This window comes from Branchiostoma floridae, chromosome 14, assembly GCF_000003815.2.
Source record: "Branchiostoma floridae strain S238N-H82 chromosome 14, Bfl_VNyyK, whole genome shotgun sequence".
Taxonomy (NCBI): Eukaryota; Metazoa; Chordata; class Leptocardii; order Amphioxiformes; family Branchiostomatidae; genus Branchiostoma; species Branchiostoma floridae.
Genome location: NC_049992.1, coordinates 13,258,248 through 13,277,299, shown reverse-complemented (window position 1 = coordinate 13,277,299; position 19,052 = coordinate 13,258,248). Strand labels below are relative to the sequence as shown.

Below are 19,052 nucleotides of genomic sequence, written 5' to 3'. Positions count from 1 at the left end.
TCTCAGATGATGAAAAATATAAAAATCGAGAATTTGCCATGGCACTTGCGGCCCATCTTATCAAGAGTATGGTCATATTGAAGGCCTTCCTTGAAACAGAAAATAATCGTCTTTGGAAGCAAAATCGAAACAAAACAACTATCTCAATTCAAACGGGAAGATTGAAACTATCTAAAATTGCGAATTTAATGTTATTTTGAATACATTTTCCTTGTCATAACATTCTGTTTATTTTGAAATATTTTACGGTTAGCAAATAGTAGGCCTCTTGTAACCCGATACTCTGTCGAACTCGCATAGCAACGGGAAAGAATACCCTAGCAACCGACCGCCGTGAGGAGCATACATTAAGTATAAGTTATACGCATCTTTATAACACATTTCCGTACTTACATGTATATTTCCTTTAAATCTTGTACTTTTAGTGTGAGCTACTGGCATTCTTACGATCCATCCAGTAGCATCCTTTTAAATCTTGTACTTTTACCTGTAACAGCAGCTAATGGCTTCCTTGCACAAAATCTATAGATCACTACATGAATGCCGATTACAGTTCTCCTGTGGCTTGTGGCAATAGCAACACTATCATTGCTGCTATTGTGACAAGACATAGATATCATGATGCTGCCCCACTGGAAATCAATAATGCCAGCCTAAAAGTTGATATGGATGAAAGGCTACTGTTGTCACCAGCTACACTTCCACATCTTCACAGTGGCCTTCAGAGATGCATAAAGGGACCAGCCATTAATGGTAGGGAAGGAGGAAAAAGCAGGATAAAGGGACCAGCCATTAATGGGAGGGAGGGAGGCAAGCAGGATAAAGGGACCAGCCATTAATAGCAGGCAGGTAGGGAGGAAGGCAAGCAGGACAAATTATTATGAAACATATGCCAGTATGATTTTGAAGTTCATAATGATATCAAATCTTAGTAATATAATAATATCCTCATATTGGGGACATTAGGGAAACCAGCATAGATTAACAACTGGTAATTGTCAGTAATACATTATCCTTTGACCTCCAACTCATAATTAAATGTCAACATGATTTCATGGTATCCACCCCTTGACACTGGTGCCTCAATATAGCAGCAGTCCAAGTCATCTACTGAAATTTCATGAAAAGGTTATACATTTACAAACTAATCTTATAATTTATGCAATGTCTGGTAATGTTTGAATTGAAATAGTTTGCTGATTCTCATCATTCTCTGAGACTTGTAATGACTTGTTTGCTATCCTTTACAGATGCCTAAATAGAGAACTTGCTTTTCAACACTTGGTATGTGGTTGTAGGGTATGTAACCACTTCAAATTTCAATTGCTTCTCCCAGCCATATCAACCAACAACAGCTACATACCATTACAATACCTGGAACAATACAAATGCATCCCACACCCAAACAACAAGCTGTCTTCACTACCTAACCCTTTCCTTAATGGTATTTTTGCAGCTGTTCAAGAATCTAAACATTGGGGTTGTGACATTGTGGGTTGCTGTCAGCCACCCATGACTGACCTTTGACCTACAACACAGCAGCCATTGATCCTGCCATACCAAATGTGTAAGATGAGGGTCTCCTACTTATGATACAAGGGGGTGACCAGAAACAGTCCTAGAGGGGTCGAGCAAACACAAGTAAAACATACTGACTAAAGGGAGGGACATATTTCAAACAAACTTTTCATATCCTTTTTTTTTTACAAACTTTTCATAAACTTTTTTTTTCAGTCTGAAAGTCTGGGAGCCTGAAAATGTGTACAATCGATAAAATATCTGTGACAATTGAAGCTATACCGTGCAATTTGTCACGGACTGTAATTAGCCCCTCCATCCCAATACTAGTAGGCGGGCTGCAATAAGCTAGATTTAATCAGGTTACATGCTATTATGTCCCATCCATGTTGATTATTTATGGTCTATGATTCACAAGAAAACTTTTTTATGTACAAATTTAGAAGATGATAGAATGGGTCTGAAAAATATTTTATGTTTTTCACTTGTAACATTAAAAAAAGGCAGACTTCTTCCTTCTTCAATAAAAGATTTATACTTTTTTATAGTATGCTTCTCTCACTAGGAAGTATTTGTATCGTACAATTCTGTTCTCACAACTCCTGTTATATTTCCAGAATTAATACCTAAAGATCACTGTGCAGCAAATCTTCCATATTTGAGGCCATAAACACACACGAACAGCACAATGAAGAATGCCCTGTAATGCGAAAGATGCCAAGATTTATCCCAAGTACAAAAAATTCTACTAATATCTTCACTATTTACGATCATTTTCAACCTGTGCCCCAAGAGGTATATTTTTCTTGCAGACATGCCACCTAATCATGTGACAGATGATGCACTTCATGCAAATTTAATTTGGAATAATGTAATTACATATGACAGGTGTTCCCTTGCCGCTCTATTTACCAGCCTGAAAAATTTTGCAAAGAACCATTACGAAAATTAGATATCTTATACAATATAATTCACACTTTTAGTATACAGATATAATTTTACTGTGCTTGAAGGCAAACAACCTTTCTTTAAAACCATAAACTTTGATCATAAAGGTTTACCTCCACTTTTATGCAGCTGATACAATGAAGATAACATTTCTTACATTTAACTGACGTAAGATATCTGATATTGCCGCAAGACCAACAACCTTGTACTGTCAAAAGGTATTCCCATCTCATGAAAAGATTTGATCCTTCGCTTCAACCAGCGAAGGCGAATGGATTTTCCTTTACGACAAAAGAGACACAAATATGGTATGGCATTCGGAAAGATTGAAAAAGCTGGTGATGAATTCAATACCGTGCATGACTGCTCTTTATCCCATCAATACCCTCCGACTGACAGTCATATAAATTTCACATGAACGAGAAATAGATGTCTCTATTCCCGACTTCAATGCCTCTCGTAGAAAAAAAGCTTCAAGTTCAGGTAACATCAAAACAAGGAATTTTCAAAGTATGAAGCACCAAAAATCAAAAGGTAATTGTCTTCAAAACACAAGTGGAAGCCAGAGATAACAGTCCACATTTATTCAAGTAAAAATTCATAAGTGACATCTTCATTGTAATGTTATAAATATTTGGATAAGACAAATTTTTCGCAAGAACCTGACATCAATTATTGCTGCTTTAACTGTTCAAACATCATGTAGTTTTCCACCAGGCCATAGGCGACTGTGATGAGTTAGGGAAGTAAAACATGGCTAAGCCATATCTACGATGATTCCTGGCTAGCTTTCACACAGATCACCGTGATCAGTGTTGGCGAGTTCATGAAAATTTGATTGAGTGAATGAACAGAAGGCTGGGCAGCCATTACAAATGATACCAATTGACGCAGCAAATTGGCCAAATGGGTTTCCTGGACTTCTGCTATGGGGGAATAAAATATTCTGATTCAACTTTATCGCATTTACCTATTTTACGGTGCGATGAAGGAGACCTGTTAGGTTAATTGACTTGTCATGAGGACGCCAGCAAAGGGTGACGCTTTATTGTGATGTTGGCATTCTAGGCAACACCTTAAGTGTTAAAATGTGTGAGAGAGCAGTTCCCTGTAATTGCATGCCTCTACCCTTATGATGTCTGCAGTGTACAGTATATCATACGTAATGTTATTCTATGGAGACATGATATGGCTTTTGCGGGATTCCATAATATAATGTATCAGTGAACCTTGGTGGCTAGCCATCAATTTCACACAATTATGCTTTCATAAACCAGTTACAACTGAAAATTTCTTATGCTTGTCCCAATGGGCTTTAGAAATCCAATTAAATGGTTACCACAACTATCAAACATACTCTATCTTTTAATAGTCCAACTTCCTTTCCTATCTTTTTCCAATCTATGCCTTTTTACTACAAATCATAGTTTTGCGAGTTTTGCAGATGACACGAATCATAGTTTTGTGAGTTTTGCAGAAGACATTTATCTTTAATGGAAGGGCACATTTACAGCATATTCTGGTAAGAAAGTGTATCAAAAAGTATGGCAAGATGTTTATCTATCTTGCATTTGCAAACAAATAGATAACGTTTGCAAGACATATGGAGTTTATGCACTTTGTCAACTTCCTAATGTCACCAGGCCATGGTAATCAGTGGGTTGGTGCCTGGTATTGTAACAGATTTCCTTTCTACACCCACCCACTTGTGTGAGACACCAAAACTATCACCTTTCCTGACTTTTGTAGGGGTACAATTGTAAATTCTGTGTCCTACACAATTCTACTGCATACAGACAGCAGAATTAGGAATAACCCCTAAGGCACCATACAGAATTAAACAAGATGGCAAAAAAAGAAGGGTGACTTACCAATTGTCTCAGGTGTTATGTGTTAGGTTATGGTATTGTCTGTACATAACAATGTGAACACTAGTTCCAAAGCAGGAACTTACAAACTGGCTACCACATTCACAGTGAGATCATGAGAATCAAATAAAAATCTGACTTCCTTTGTGACAGGAATTCAATCCTAGAAGTTTGATTTTCTAATGGTGCATATCAAATGGTGCTCAAATTAGCTGCATATCAGCAGAAGCATGTGTACTTGAAACAAATGTGCATAATTGTTGTCATAACTATTTTAACTATTATGTCTTTTAATAGTTTTACGATGTCCTGATTCACATCTTTTGCATTACTGGCCTGGCCAAAACTATGGCTGGGTTTTAATACACACGTTATCATCAACTTGGACTCAGAAACATACCTTCTCCTGACATAGTGATTGGCCGAAGGTTTCGCCTATGGTTTGTGTGTATCACGTAAGATCTGTGCATTTCACACAGTGATTTGTGATTATAACATAACGTTAAGGTTGGTACATTTTCCAATAGTGATTTGTGCGTTTTTTCAATAATGTCATATGCATATGTTTTCGCATAATGATTCGTGTGTTTTTGATAAATTCATACTCATACATTTTCAAATAGTGTTTTGTGCGTTTTTCATAAAATTCATACGCAAACATTTTAAAATAGTGATTTGTGCGTTTTTCATAAAATTCGTACAATCTCATAAAATTCGACATGTAAATGAATAGGCATCCCTGGTCTATAAACAATGAATAACCCCTAAATTTCTCTATAATCTGTCATCAGCATTTTATTGACCAGCCCACCCCACCACTCATGGTATCAATTACTATGTAAGCAGGGTCATGGGTACACATCCAAAATGCTATGTCTGGACAAACAAACTCATTAGCTGATAAAATGTGAATGACTACACCAGGAGAAACATATACAACATTCTGTTTAACTCTTATCTCCTATCTCCACAGTGTTTTAGTGGGCATGATTTATAATCTGTAAGGAGTAGGTCCTATCTAAACCAGCTGTATGTAGCTGATTAGAAGGCTCATGCTGGTTTCAGGGAGCTACACCCTGTTAGGGAACACTCATTGATGACCTTGGAGGAATAGCCTGGATGCCAGACTGTTTCCAGGGCCTGCACAAGCAAACTACTGGTCTCTAGGGCCAACAAGCCCCAAAGAAAATTCTACAACAGGCACCCGAATTAGGTCAGGGTGTAAATATGGGGGGCCTGAGGTAAAATTTTATGGTTAGTGTAGGCTCTGGAAGCAGTCTGGCATCCCGGCTATTGGGGGATTTATATTAGCAATTAAGTTAATTTTTGTAGGTAGTTAATTTAGTGCAGATCATTGTTCCAACAAAAAAGTCTAACTGCAGTCTTATTCATAATTCAAATCCAATGGTTCTTAAAAAGACAATAACATACTGGGTTTGAAAATTGTGTTATATTACAATCTATGACATTTGACATGTGAAACAAAACGTCAATACATCTAGATGAGAGTTTGTTTGTTTTCTCAACTGATCGAATTGCTTGATCTCCTTCACTTTCAGTCTATTATGCACTGTAAGTTAAATAGTTCAAGCAATGCATTTTTAAAGTCTACTTTGTCATTCAAGACCTTTCTTCATCAGATGCTAACTCAGCTAAAGAGCAAATTTGCTGCAAAAAGTTTCTAAGGGACTGTTTTTCGTTTTCATCCCTCCCTATCCAAACTCCTATCCTGTGCATCTACTTGACAACCCCTACTGAGAGTATTTTCTTTTCCAGTTTCTTATCAGTAATTAAAACATGCTTAAAGGTGACTAATTACTGTAATTACTGTAGGACTAATTTTTTGTCTGTTTTAAAGCTGGGATACCATAAGGAATACTAAAGCTTTTTTTAAGCCTCTCAAGCAATGCTTCTACTAACATAAAGACACCCTTTGACACTAGTACTTTCATAGACGCCTTTGTGAACAAGCTACAAACTCTATCAACTTGTTCCTGTTGAAAGTCTCTTTCTTTTGCAAGAGGTAAACAATTTGCAGTCATTTGGGATGCTGGATTTACATGAAGTCATGCTAATCCCCATGTTGACAGGCAGTGCTGGTCCAATGGATAGCTTTAATACTGTGTTCTTTTTCTTTTGTGTAACCTGCCCAATCCCAACAAAAAGGTGACTTGTTCCTCTTTGACTTGTCAGGGGCTAGGGACAAACATTTCAGTAATATAACCACCCCTCTTTGTGTATCAACAGCCCCATACTAGTTAAAACAGACATATGCGTTTCACAGCACACTTCAACAAACACATAGCTTGTTGCAAAAATAAAAGCTAATAGCCCAGTATGGCTGCTAATGAAGGCATTTTCCGTCAGACAAAGGGAAAGGTCGGAACCTGTCATGTAGAACAAAGGGGAGCATAATGGGTCTACCTGGCTTCCTTTGTTGGGACTCCTGATACTGTGGTTCAGGGGAGTTCTGGCAAAGCTTTGTCATGCAGAGATCGATGATCTAACAAGATAACAGAGGGTTTGTGAATGGATAATGAATAGAAATCTTTGTTTATCTTTTTTTTTTACCTGAATGATACATCAATGTGCAAAACCCAGGGGTAGAAACTCGAAGAATGTTTTTACTAAGTTCTGAATTACAACCCCAGCTAGTTTGATATCGGTGCCATTGCCAGCAGCACTCTGGTGATCCTCCCTGTACATGAAACAGGTGTGAAAGTGACAAGTGAAATCGTATAGCCTGCTGTCATGTCAAATAATGACTTTACACCAGGGCACACTGCATTACAAAGCTGACATTTAGTACAAGGGCCCTCCCATTTTACAACCTGACTGGAGGACACAAGCATTCCCAGGACGTTTGTTATGTGTTTATCTTTGGTTGGTTGATAATCTCATACCGTAATATAAAATTGGGGGGATGACTCATTTATGAAATAGGGAGAATATGAGAAATGGCAAAAATTCAATAGCGTAGCTACAATCATGCAAAAGAACAACTTTTTTGTAACCTTTCCTTTCTTTTCGGTGGAAGAGTAGTAGAGTAGTGGTGGGTGTGGGGAGTTATCTTTTAGATTGATCTTGTTAGTAATGACTTCTGTTCTGCTAATGTTCCAAGGTCAGACCTTGACTCCAGGGTCTAGCAGGTGTGAGGTGAGAAAGACAGATGCAGACAAAGAGGCATTCAAACAGGGGGTCAACCACTAACATCTTTGGGGAGGGGGTGATGATTTTACACGCTTGCTGATCTGCTACTCTTTTAGTCTTTATCAAATCCTTCAGTAAATATAAAAAATGAAGTAATAATGGCACAGTATTCCTACTTCAAAGACATTCCAAGCTAAGATTTGATGAACTTTTCTTTCTACCTTGGGGCAAAAACTTCAGGAAATGCAGGAAATGTCATCCCTTTTATTTGGCTCAAGCTACATCTCAGGTGGAAACGGTCTTTTCTTCCCCTCCAGCCAAGATGAAGGGTTTTCTTTGTCTTGGTTCACCTTAAGGCTTCAGACATCCTGTTGTGATTAAAGTCTTAAGGCTCACGGATGTCGACTAGGTGTTCTGGAAGCATTAAGCAGAAATATATCCTGGGGGGATATGGTTATGTAAATGGCTGTTGAAATGACATGGCTTGGAAATGACATCTGTCCTTGCTGCACAAAAGAATCAATGACAAAGAAAGCTGGTACTTGTCACACTGTCTTATGTAACTGCAGGTGTATATTTTTTCAATCATTTATTACTGTACACTAATTCTTATGTTTTCTTAAAGATCTGCCAAACTTTCTCTAGCCATTTCTGGCATCAAAAAAATTCAAAGGCTATTTTGGGTGTATGGCCCTCTCTCCTGCGATCACTTCTATGTTTAATGCTATCATTACTTGTGCTAAAGGTTAGCATAGCCACTGGTTACATTCCCTGCAACAGTGGCCAAATTAGAGCTCATTCTCCTTGACTTTTGATGACCTTTGTAACCTAAAGGCCTTTCCTGCTATTGTACTACAGAAGAAATTTTAAGGCATATTTTGCCCTTTGAAAATCACACATTCGCTGTCCCTATAGAGGGAACTGTACCATTCAGAGCACTTTGTTTGGACAACATGGGACCACCACTTTACATTGATATCAGTCTTGCCAAAAATGAGCGTAACTGTAACAGTGTAAGGTCACTCAGTGGCAAAAAAAACTGAAAATTGAAACCAACCAAATAAAATTTGCAGTGTCCATGAAACATGTAGAAAGGCAGACAATATCTGTACCGTTAATGGTCTTCCTTTACGTAATTTGCTTTTCCAGGAATATTTCTTTGTTCGCCCAATTGCATTTATTCATGCAATCATGTACTGCCTGTAATGTTAGTGAAATTCTACCCTTTCTTTGAGTAGTTAGGCAGAACACTTGATTGATCTGGAATGAAAGGATATGCACAAGGAACTACAATCAAAAGACTGGATTTGAAAGCGGCTTCTTGATAGACAAGAGGAGAATAAAACGAGGCACAGGAGATAAGCAACATTGGGAATGATAACAATGGAAATATGCAAGACATGTTGATTGGTCTATCCCCTTTCAAAAGAAAGCAACTGCAATTGAAAAACGAGTCTTTTTTGGGATTACCACATTTAGGTCATATGATTGTAAAGGTGGTTATCATGAAAGTGCTTTAACTGAATTAAAATTGTGTCCAAACAAACAAAATGTATACATATAATTACACAAATAGATTGCTCATAATGTGAAATTTGATACAAAAAGAGGTAACAACTGGATGAATGTTATCTTCTTCAATCTTGTCCACTAAATGGAGCAAATTAAAAGAAATTCTTTTGAATGCCCAGATGCAAAAAACAGTCCTGGTAAACTAAAGGCCCTCAGTGTTTCCTGTAAGAAAAAGGCCTTTGAAAGTTCAGTAACGACAGTTTAACTGAATTACCTTGGCCTTTCAAACACAACACATTCTAACAGTATGAGTCTTGGCAGGATGTGGCTTGTTTTTGCGGCCACTCCACTTTGCGGGTGTAAGGTTACTGGTGGCCATCACAGACTAATGTCAGCACTCTCACAGATACTTGTCAGACACTGGGCTGTGAAGGGGATTTACATAAACAAGCCCAAACATAGACATAATACTTTTTTCACAGCACAATCAACAGGATACTCCGATTTACAGTGTGGTCTATTGTACGTAATTCGGTGCAACATGACAATGTGCATTCATTTGTGAACAAGAGAGTAAAAATACACACAAAACGGGTGCGTATAGTATACACCAGACAGAAGAACCTCCCCCCACCCTTGCCATGTCTGGTATGTAGTGTACATCCCCTATACAAAGTTATACCAAGCAGAACAACCCTAGCCTCTCCTGACCTTTGCACTCTGCATTTGACTCCCAGTGTCAATTCTAATGATCTAGAAAGCCAGTGGAAAATCAAATTACGCCCTCCGCCCAGTGCTGTGTAGCTCTACATTAGAACTCAGGCAGCCAATCTCAGAGCATCAACCCTTCTGCAAGGATTTATAACTCGGAACCACCCCATCAAGAGGTCTGCATGTGCGCTGATGTTAATGCCACAAAGACTGCATTTATGATCATTATCCTATATATATAGTAATAATGCTAATGTATATACCAGGCAACAACATGATTTGGTTTATGCCATATACACAATTTGCAACCATCACCAATATAAATGGCAGCCAGGTTATAAGTATAATTGTATAAAGATGGAATTCTAACTCCTTGATTGATGAGTAATTACCTTAAAACAAACAACTGAATACATCATAAATTCAAGACGTCAAAGCCCCTTCTTCAAATCAGTCTTCAGTTTCATGTTAAGTAATCCTTGTAATCCACCTTGATATGTCTATTGAGTGATGATTGACAAGTCAGGTGTACTAATTACTTCACTCACCTCCCACTTTATAACTGACACCTCCTACAGTCCAGGACGTTATTTCCGGCTGATTTCGCAACCGTCTCTTGGGTTTCTCCTCTCTCGTTTCCTCGATAGAGTAGCGTTTTCTCCTTGTTGTTTCACGTGGCTCCATGTCTTGTTTATTACCTTCCTCTCCCATGCTTTATTGCGCTCACTCCCGCTTTCGTTCGGATTATTCCCTCGTGAGTAGGAGCACTGGTTAGATCATTTTCTGCTGGAAACGGATGAGTGTTTCTGAGAAAACTGGCACCGATTCCTTGCCTTGTTGCTGGGACCTGGCCCTGTCCCTCATTCCATGATTATAGCTGTCCTTTTCAGTTACTGCAGGTCAGGCCGGTACACTGTTAGACTGTCAATGAGGAAGAAATCTGGCCTCTCTCTTATCTCGTATAAAGCTTGGCTTTCTCATGCAATGATGTCGGCCGCAGTTAAGCGGAGTATGTAGAGTAACAAGTATTTAGTACGCACTGATTCTCCCTGGAGTGAGTCAGGGTTGTTTTGACTTCCTCCTCTTCCACTGTGACAGGCAACAACCAGTCAGGCTGCTTGTACTGGCAGTTTTATAGCAACAACAGAGTGTATCTGGAACCCATGTCAGTTGGTGCATGCCCCAGAACAGATCCCTGTATCCAATAGATTGTCCTCTGTAATGGTCTCCCTTTCTGCCTGGTCTGTGTCAGTTGTCTGGCAGCTTAAATTGAAGAGAAGCTCCACCCTGAAAACAAATAGGAATAAAAAGGTTTAGGAATTTCATCTATATAGTACAGTAGCTGATAGATATATTCTGTTCAAGATAGGCTGATTGGTGATACCTATTATTAACTAGCCAGTCATTCTGGCTCAGTAAGCTAGAAGAATCCATCCAAGCTTTGTTTTCACAACACACATGCCACATGTACGCACACCCTTCCCAGCTTACATCAACTGTGCCATATTCTGCGTCACTAACACCTCTTTGCGGCAAACGAAACATGGCTGAACGCTTTGGTAAACTTGAGGAAACCCAAACAACATAACGTTAATCCTTCCGTCCCTGGGTGATCACCTTCCATAAACTCTCCTACCTGTAATTTCTCTTCAACCTGATGATCAATATCAGTCCTGTACGTACGCACAGCCACGTCACGGGACACTCACCAGTTACTGAGTTAGTGAGCACTTATGGTACATACGTGAATAATCCGGAAATGAGATGCGAAATACTGTCTCTTTAACTGCACAAATCCTGTCCATTGATAACAATACCTCCTGAACACCACCCAAGCTACCGGTATCCTAAGTAATGATCAGCCCAACCAGTCCACAAAAGAGAAGCTGAAACAAGGGATTAGGTTGGCATAATCTCTGATCGCAAAGAGTATTAGGTAGCAGACAGAACAAACAAATATAAAGCCAACACACCCAAGCATATAACTTCACCTGCAGCAACCAGGAGAAAGAGACAATGTTTGATGCACAAACAACCAGTATTTACTGGTGCCGCACCACCTTTGGTTCCCATGCACAACCAAAAACACAGCCTACCTCCAGGATGTCTTATGGTTAACCAACTGTAGCTAAATTATGACAAGGCGAAGAGATTACCGGTACTACACATACCACCAGGAATTCTTCTGATGTGGACTCAAAACAGTCCGAGGCTTAGCATTGGAGATGGTACTTACAGCAATGTTTAATTCATCCCAGTCATTGCGCTCATTAATTACTACACGTCTTTGTTACAGTCAGAACATTGGACATGATCATGCGGGGCAGCTGTGGGACAGAGACAGGGTAACCTTTGAGGAACAGAGATGTCTCACAGCTGGCAAGGCTCCATGCATTCCCTAGTAGCTCACATAACCTTCCCTCCCTAATCAATGTGTATCTCCAGCCTCCCAACTAAATATCTAATGCTGTATCACATTACATGCATACCAAAACCCTCCTGGTTGTTCAGCGCACTTGTCACACGCTTCGATCGCCCCAACAATCTGCCCTGCACTTTGCAACACCCGTTGCACTTTGCTGGGTTACAGGCGATGCTGATCGCATGTGGCATTCTTTCGCCTGCTGTTTCCCACGAACAATCAAGCAGATCATGCTCCAGTAAAGAGCCTTAACCCCAGGGCCCAGCGCAAACATTTCCACGCCACGCCAACCGTAACTACCAACACTGCCACCGAACAAAGCCTTGTCCCTTCACAGGAAATTTGCAAAACCAGACTATAATTCACGATATTATCTATCTCACCCTTGGGATCATTTCATCAGTTGATCCATTCCCTGAAACAAAATTCTTTCCTTTCAGACCCTACTCAAGCATTGGGACTACTGTATGATCCCCAAGAGAGTGATTACAACTGTTAACAACAAACCTAACATAATATTCAAGGCAAAGTACAATATAAGTTTACAAGGTAGTTTAAACTGCCTGATAGGCAAATTGATGGATTATTTAGGCTCAACTGGGCCATACTCCCAGTCTTCCTTCTTTAATATGTTCAACCATATATACTCTTGTGCCATCGGATATCCATATTCAAGATCACTGTTCACTGACTATAAGTGCATCAGCAATACATCTAATAAAGAAGTCATCCAAAAAATTAATGCAGGCCCATTCTTTCTCACTTGACATATAAAGAGGGGACTCCATCAGCATATTAACACAATCATTATTCAAACAAGCATGTAGAGGTGACAGCTTCGCATATACAGCTGCACAGAAGTCACAGAAAATCTATAAAGTCCTATGATTTTGTTGCTTATGAGGCCACACCAATTTAATTTCTTGGTTCACGGATTTTTTCATAAAAAATATGGAGCGAGAGGGCGAAATAAAAATGAAAATAAAAATTGTAAAATGGTTGGGGTAAAGGTAACGGCTAATCCAAAACATAAAGAAAAAAAGTTTTCAGCTTGAAAAAAGTACAAAACACTATTATTGTACAGTAACAGCACTTGTACCCACACTTTAAGGAGCTTATAATATAAAGGCCAATTTGCTACACCAGAAAGCTGGTGAATGGTTTCATTAATGGTGAAAATTTGCTGAGTGGTAATTTTTATTTTTATTTTTTTTTCCAAAAAAAAGGAGCGAGCGAATCCGTGAACCAAGAAATTAAATTGGTGTGGCCTGATGACACATTATAAATGGCCTCTCCACAAGTCCATCCTCGTGCACTATATTCATTATCTGTTTTATTGGGAATCTAATCTGATCTAGAATACCTTGCATGTACTATATCATAAAGCAGCTAGGCATGATGATGTCATGTGTAATGTCTCACTCACAAAGATAGCAATTGGCCAAATCATACTGAGTCACATCATAATATTCTAAGAGTCATGAATGCATGTTACTGTAAGTTCATTTAAGTTCGCGAGGTTTTTAAGTTCGCGTATTTCGCTGAGACCTTCTCTTCGCGAAGTCATCTACTCGCGAACATGCATGTTCAATATCGTCCCCCTCCCCACACCTTCCGTCCAAAAATCCAGTCTCAACTACGTGTGTACTATGATTGCAACTTATACCAATGACAACACTCAATTGATAACAGACCATTTATTCTTTTCAAACCGAAATAAAAGTTAATTCAACACATTAACTATACATGGAATCATTATTGTGTAGATATGTGCCACTGGCGAACGGAGAAAATAGAAACTTGTCGGCTTGGTTCAGTAGTACGTGCACGCCGTGGCTGCGATTTACTTAGTACATTTTCCTAGTTTTACTAGATTTCTACAAGTTACGAACGAAGCAAAAATTAAAACTGTATTCGTCTTTAAAAATACAAGAAAAGCTATGGAATTACAGCAGGTTTACAACAATAATAGCTGGGAATTTTCATGACTAGAAACGTGGCAAACACAACTCCGCTTACATGCCGAAAATAAGACGTTCATTTCATAATTCTGGGTTAGAACTACTTTAAATATGGGAGAGATGAACTCTTCACCTTCTTGTGTACAACTTGTGTCCACAAATTACGCTGAAAGTTTAAAACTTAGCGCCGTCTTTCACACTGAAAAAGTTTCAAAATGGCGCCCGCGTCGCTTGGCTTGGCGTGGGGTATCCCGTCAGCCTGTGCGGCAAATGTGATTGCGACATATCAGAGGTCCTTGGCCCTGTTGCGTTCCGTGCGCTGTCGTCAAATTACGGCCGAAATGAGCTCAAAAATGAGACAGTGGCTCGGTAGAAACACATTTTTTTTATCGAGTACATCAACTTTAGACATTGTTTGAATGGGAACTATGAACTTCAAGGCGTAAATGCCGCCTTTGACGGTATGACTGGTGTTGCGGTGTGGGTGGGAGGGGGGCACTCGCTACCGTCATAGTACCGGATCGTAACTTTTGAAAAATAATTGAAACACCTGCTCGCGAACTCAAAGATCTCGCGAACTCCTGATTTGCTCAAACTCGCGAAATTAAGTGCTCGCGAACATAAATGAACTTACAGTAGATTATTCAACCCTGAGAGTTCATTGAAAAACCAGTCAGTTCACAAAATGTGGCATTCAACTTGATTCTGAACTAATTACGTGTTCACTTTTCTCTCACGCAGTCAAGTAAAGTCAATGAACCCGTCATTATTGATTAGGGTACAGCAGAATTTCACTTTAAAATATGAGCACAACCTTACATGAATATGCCATATTCATCTCAACAATGCACCAGGCTGATATCAATTGGATCAAAGATAACTTTTGACCTGAATGGAGAGAGATGTTTTTACAGCAGGGAGAATAAAGGTCAGAGTTCAAGTGATGAGGCTATGCAAGGATGTTATAAAATGTCCTTGGGCTATGCAATAAACTTAAGTACTTTACGTTGTAATCTATAAATTAGATTAAAGGAACATAATGATCCTCACTCAATTCACTACATTCCTTAGACTAGGTCTCCTTCAAAAATCACAGTATATTTTTAATTTTTTAACAAAATCTCTCCAATTTCACTATCTTTTCCCAAGACTACTAGAGCTTCAGTATTTCTTGGACACAAATCCTAGATCCACTTTCACCCTTGCTACATGCTTTCTTTAATTACAAACCACCTATCAATCACTGATAAAACACTGACTTGCTTAATCCAAGATGAAAGATGGCTTAAGTCCTTTTGCTGAGGTGTTCTTTGTGTAGGTCCACTTCTAACAACCATAGGATACTCATCAAACAACACCTCCTCACACCTGAAACCCATTTTTTTGCTTGGCTCCATTCCAAGAGTATTTATTCCTTAACTATGGTTACCAACCTCTGAATGATGACCCACTAAGAAATCAACATGCTCCTTGAGTCTCTACACAACAAAGACATTCCTTGGAAGAAGAAAAATTGCTGCCCTTATCACCAGGAGTGGGGTAGTAACCAAGGCATTTGCTGAGAGAGTGCCCCCAAATGATTGATTCCAGCAATGGTTACTAGGAGACCAGTCTGTGATGAAGACTTACGATCTATCAGCTATTTGCCATGAGATAAGAATCACTCTGTAGTGCCATGGCAAATGTTTATGCGCTTAGCAGTGCACAATCTTTATGTAGCTACCTGGATATTGTACATGTTTGCAATGATGTTTGACCAGAATACCTGTAAAATTACAGTGCTGATATTTGATATACAGATGGATGTAGTGCTAATCCTATACAATGTGCATTCCATAGCTGTATCAGATATTTGAACACTTTCAACAACAGACAAAGGCATGCCACTATCTTAAACAAACTTTCATTAAAATAACATTGCTTAATTGAGTAAACCATTGCATTTTCTCTTTCGTGACAGAAGACTGTTTTTTGTTGAAAAGTACTGTAAATACTGTAGTAATAGTTGAGTGCAGACTGCATACATGTATATATATATGTGCAGATGCACACACAGTGCAGTTGATGTTTACTTTGTTCCCACTTGTATCAAATAAAACTGAACAAAGTGCTTCTTGTCAACTTCATTCATGATTCAAGCCCGAGTCTCTCAATTTGGCGAAATGTCAGACAATGCCTATCTGATTATTGCTCAATGATCCAAAGGTCGCAGCAAGAGAGACAATGCGCAAAAATCAATGCCAGCCTGGGTGACATAGACCTCCAAAAAACAAGTCTAGCCAACTGACCTTACCTTTCATGCAGTTGCACTGATCACAGATGCAACCATCATCTGGCAGACAATCTTATCACCAGGCTCCCATAAAACCATGAAGTATGTATTGACTTGTTTGGCAACAATTAGGAGCCCTATTATGTGCACTGTCAGTGTAGTGAAAGCATCTGTTATGCATTTGCCTTGCCTCATGTCGTTCCCTCCTCAAAGCGAAGTATGCCCCATCGCACATTATTGCCTGCAGTAAAAAACGCACATAAAAACGTCCTGACATCCCTGTTGTATCTCACTAACACCCTCTTCTACGCTTACCGTTTTCCCGTGAAGCCAAACAAAACGGTAACCCCACACCGGCCAAGCGGCTCTGACGGTATTCAAAACCAACCCCCATAATCCCAGCGGCTGCTTCAGGATACAGACATCCCGTTATGGTCCAAATGATGCTTAGAGAGCGTCGTCAGAACCATTACACTAATCCTTCATGATACTGGGTAGTAGCAGTTGCCTCCGGTCCACAGTACCAGCATTGAAAGATCATCATGTGGAACTTTAACATTGACCTACCTCCTGCACTACCTTGTTGGGAGAGATTACGGGGTTCTGTGGAATATTAAGACGTGCACCCGATGCCATTTGGCATGGAGAAATGTCATTCCATGTTGGCCCCTTATCTGTGTGCTGAAATGACATGTAACAACCCATCCACCATCACAAACGATTACAACCAAGGCTGGGTCTTATCTGCCTTTGAAATATTAATAAGCAAATAATGTAGTTTGAGCACCCCTGTAATCTGGTTTGTGAGTTATCATATTAGGGATTGTTTCAAAACTTCACATAGAAACATCCTTTGATACAAATTACCTTCTTAGTTGGCAGATATGATTTGAAAACATTCTCTGGTTTGACTAGTACTAGTAGTAGATAACAAATTGATGCTAGGATTGAAGCTAGCACACATTTTTGTCACAGGTCCTATATATGGTCCTATATATAAAGACAATGACAAATCCTCCCATTGACACAGTATATCATCAGCTGTGTCGTGATTTATGTTGTATCTACCACTTATAACATTCCCTGCCTTACCTGAAGTTCCAATGGCTTATGTGACAACATTGATTCCAGCTGGGAAGCTGCCATTCTCCACATTCTCTGGGGCCCTTTCCATAATTCAATCTATGCCTATGGATTGATTGCCACAAACTACAATTCGATCAGACACAAGAGCTAGAGTTTCCACTATTCCGAAGTGCACTTCACAAGAATTTGATGACTAAATCATGCTCCTATACATCACCAAAGGATCAATGGATTCTATTGGCTGTAAAGTAATTTGTATTCTCATCTGATAAAGTCCCCTACAGTTTGTCAATTTTATTTTTTTTCAGTCCTTACTTTCCGATATGTCCTTCATTGTACTCTGCTTTTTCATTGGCATATCATCACCATGAGTGGCATTTATTTATTATGACTGACAAAATGGCTAGGAATTGATATGTTTCTTTCTGTTGAAGACTATACAGCATGTTTTGCATAAAGCTAGGGAGGGACAAGAACTGGTGTGTTGGTAGCACAAGGGACAATAATTGTGATCCCTTGGTAAAATTAACTTTATATTGTTTAGACAATAAACTTGAACACAAATTGACAAGTTTTTACATTCAATTTACCATTGTGAAAACCATGACATGGCTTTCAGTTTTATCTGTATTTCAACTTACTTTTATTTTTACCCTCACATACTGGCGCAGAAAATTTTCTACACTTGAGAAGTCTGCATCTTCAATTGCAAATATTATTTTATACATCCGTGTCTTGTATCTTCTATTGGACTCAAGCTGAGCTGTGCATAATGATGTATGACTTGAGTATGCAGAAACATTACTTGATAATAACTACGAATTATGGATTAAAACTGAACCCAAGGGAGATATGTAAAACACATCTTACTGACTGCTGCATATTCATGTTTTCACTAATCCATAACTCAATGCACAAATATAGTATAAATCATTTCATTATCACAAGGTTGGCTGCTAAACATTCTCATTCGATTAAACTAAACACGAACTGAGTGGGTAAACCATGAATCAAAATGAAGCAGTAGGAATAAAAATAACTGCCACAAATGCTTTCTACACTTACCAACTAACCAAGAAATTTGTATTCTTCGCACTAATATGCTCCATCGTTTGTCCAATTTCTACATAATGTGGAACCCTGGAATGGACATACTTGCCCCTATGACCTTCCATCAGCAAAGTAACCATTGCATGTGTATCATGCAAATCACTCTGGGCAGGGGACGCCATAAATAAAATTACAACTGTCATCAGATAAATCTTGTTATCAATCACCCATCTCTGAACCCTCCTCCAGAAGAACAAAGGAGCCGGATTGGATTCGGAGAAATGAACGATATTACCCTCCTTCAGCACGGTGCTAATATTCCAGCAAGTATTGCAAAAATACCTCTAGAAATGCAAGGTTGACTTAATAGGTTAGGATGGCTTTCATACAAAATCAATCCCCAGCTGGACTCTTACAAAACAGCTCACATGTTATGGTAAATTGTACAACATCAGCGTGGTGGGAGATGCCTTGCTTACTATCAAGGGATATATCAGTTCATCATATATATACACCTACGTATGTGGTATGTGGTATCATGTGGAAAAATAGTT

General features: G+C 39.0%; 1 protein-coding gene across 7 annotated transcripts in view; it reads right to left on the bottom strand.

Annotated features, from left to right (window-relative positions):
• The window catches only part of LOC118429838 (arginine-glutamic acid dipeptide repeats protein-like), a 95,542-nt gene that overhangs the window by 55,245 nt on the left and 21,245 nt on the right, over positions 1-19,052 (bottom strand). For 3 of the 7 annotated variants that reach the window (XM_035840444.1, XM_035840440.1, XM_035840439.1), the window contains exon 2: positions 10,256-10,994. In XM_035840444.1, coding sequence (XP_035696337.1) covers positions 10,256-10,418 — 163 coding nt within the window. In that variant the 5' untranslated portion in view covers positions 10,419-10,994. Of the gene's footprint in view, positions 1-10,255; positions 10,995-11,198; positions 11,222-11,343; positions 11,518-11,943; positions 11,969-12,196; positions 12,359-19,052 lie in introns of those variants that run through there. The other 4 variants (XM_035840442.1, XM_035840443.1, XM_035840441.1 and 1 more) reach the window with 4 other exon arrangements.